Here is a 1,925-nt window from a genome sequence, read left to right on the forward strand (position 1 = left end):
TTTTAACAATTGATAGATTCATGATCTAAGAGTTTTTTATCTCAGTTCTTCTATAGGTTTTTTTTTATCCCAATTTCTTTATTGTTTAAAGTATTACAGGTGTTCCCCTTTTCCCCCCACTGAACCCCTCCAACAGACAACCCCCAGCAGGTCTCCCTGCTATTGCGTGTGTCTATAGGTCATATATGCATGCATCTAAATTCTTTGATTAATCCCCACCCACCTCCCCACCCCCACCTTCCCTCTGAACTTTGTCTGACTGCTCCACAGTTCCTACGTGTCTGCATCTATCTTGTTCATCAGTTTATTTTGTTCACTAGATCCCACCAATTTTATGTTGTGGAAACTGAGAATCAGGGAATAAAGTCATCTCTAGTTCCAGTAGGAAGAATCACCACAAATGGATTATCAGGCACACATAAGGCCCACTGCTGAAATTCATTTCTTTTCTTCATCTAACTACAGGATAAACCTAAATGTTCCTTGCTATACGGATGCTGGATCATGGAGGAAATCATCACTTATTTTCCATCTGAGTGATACCATTTTGTTCCCAGCTAAAGAGCTAGATAAACCTGCAAGCATGGCAGGCTGGAATCACACAGGGGTGAGAGAATTCCTTCTGGTAGGTTTAACCGAAAATCCTAATCTGCAGATTCCTCTCTTTGTGCTCTTCTCCCTTATTTATTTAATCACTCTGACAGGTAATGGGGGGATGATCATCTTGATCTGGTTCAATGCCCACCTTCACACGCCCATGTACTTCTTTCTTAGCAACCTGTCTTTTTGTGATATCTGCTACTCTACTGTCTTTGATCCCAAGATGCTGGTCAATTTCTTATCAATACATAAATCCAGCACGTTTGCTGGCTGTCTTCTGCAGAGTTTCCTTTTTCAACTCTATGGAACCACAGAAGGCATCCTCCTGTCTATGATGGCTTATGACCGCTATGCAGCAATAGCCAGCCCCTTGCTGTATACAGTCATTATGACCCAAAGGCTTTGTATTGGGATGGTCCTTGTGTCTTACTCGGGTGGGCTCATTAACTCACTGACACACACAATAGGCCTGTTCAAACTTGACTTCTGTGGTCCTAACCTTGTGAATCATTATTTCTGTGACATCCCCCCTCTTCTGAAGCTCTCTTGCTCTGATGCACATAACAATGAGATGCTGGTTTTGATATTCACTGGGGTTATTGGCATGCTTACTTTGACCACCATAGTGCTCTCTTACATCCGCATCATCATTGCCATCCAGAGAATTCGCTCAGCGAAGGGGAGGCGCAAAGCCTTCTCCACTTGTGCCTCCCACCTGACCGCTGTGACCTTATTCTACGGGTCTGCAACCTTCAGCTACATCCAGCCAAGCTCTCAGTATTCCTTGGACCAGGAGAAGGTCTCTGCTGTGTTTTACACTTTGGTGATCCCCATGCTAAACCCACTTATTTATAGCCTAAGAAACAAGGATGTGAAAGATGCAGCGAAAAGGTCAATATGGGGGAAAGGAATTTCAGCTTGAGTCGGTCTAGTCTATGGCTTTTTATCATGACATTAACCAACATATAGAGAGTTTCTTTAAATTGTTTAGAAGATATATGGTCACAAACAGAACTGCAATAAGATGTCCTCATACAATATGAGAAATGAGTGATAGTTAACTATTCTTGCAAATTTGTATTTTTCTTGTATTTCAACTGTAAGTTTAAAATGTATCAAAATATATGGTTAGGAAAACTGTTCAAAGTGCTTACAAAATGATGGAATGTTTTTCCTTCTAAATGGATGGAGTAGCTCGTCATTAAATCAGCAGTTTTGCAAAAATAACAAGAAAAGCAAGATAAATACAGATGTTATTGTTTGATAAAATGGAGTAGCTAGCTATTTCAGGAAAAGAGGACTGGAGTGGTTTAGAACTCAGAGAG

The 1,925-nt window shown here is 40.9% G+C and overlaps 1 protein-coding gene across 1 annotated transcript; it reads left to right on the forward strand.

Annotated features, from left to right (window-relative positions):
* Positions 1 to 583: 583 nt before the first annotated feature.
* Positions 584 to 1,522, forward strand: LOC148092059 (olfactory receptor 5J3-like). Its single transcript, XM_087822370.1, has one exon. The coding sequence runs from the start codon at positions 584 to 586 to the stop codon at positions 1,520 to 1,522; it is 939 nt and encodes a 312-aa protein (XP_087678496.1).
* Positions 1,523 to 1,925: the final 403 nt, after the last annotated feature.

The sequence above is a fragment of the Miniopterus natalensis genome, chromosome 11 (genome assembly GCF_054644295.1).
Source record: "Miniopterus natalensis isolate mMinNat1 chromosome 11, mMinNat1.hap1, whole genome shotgun sequence".
In the NCBI taxonomy this organism is placed as follows: domain Eukaryota; kingdom Metazoa; phylum Chordata; class Mammalia; order Chiroptera; family Miniopteridae; genus Miniopterus; species Miniopterus natalensis.

What these genes read in the sequence shown, in the direction of transcription:
- LOC148092059 (XM_087822370.1), top strand. Translation starts at nt 584, where the DNA reads ATGGCAGGCTGGAATCACACAGGGGTGAGAGAATTCCTTCTGGTAGGT.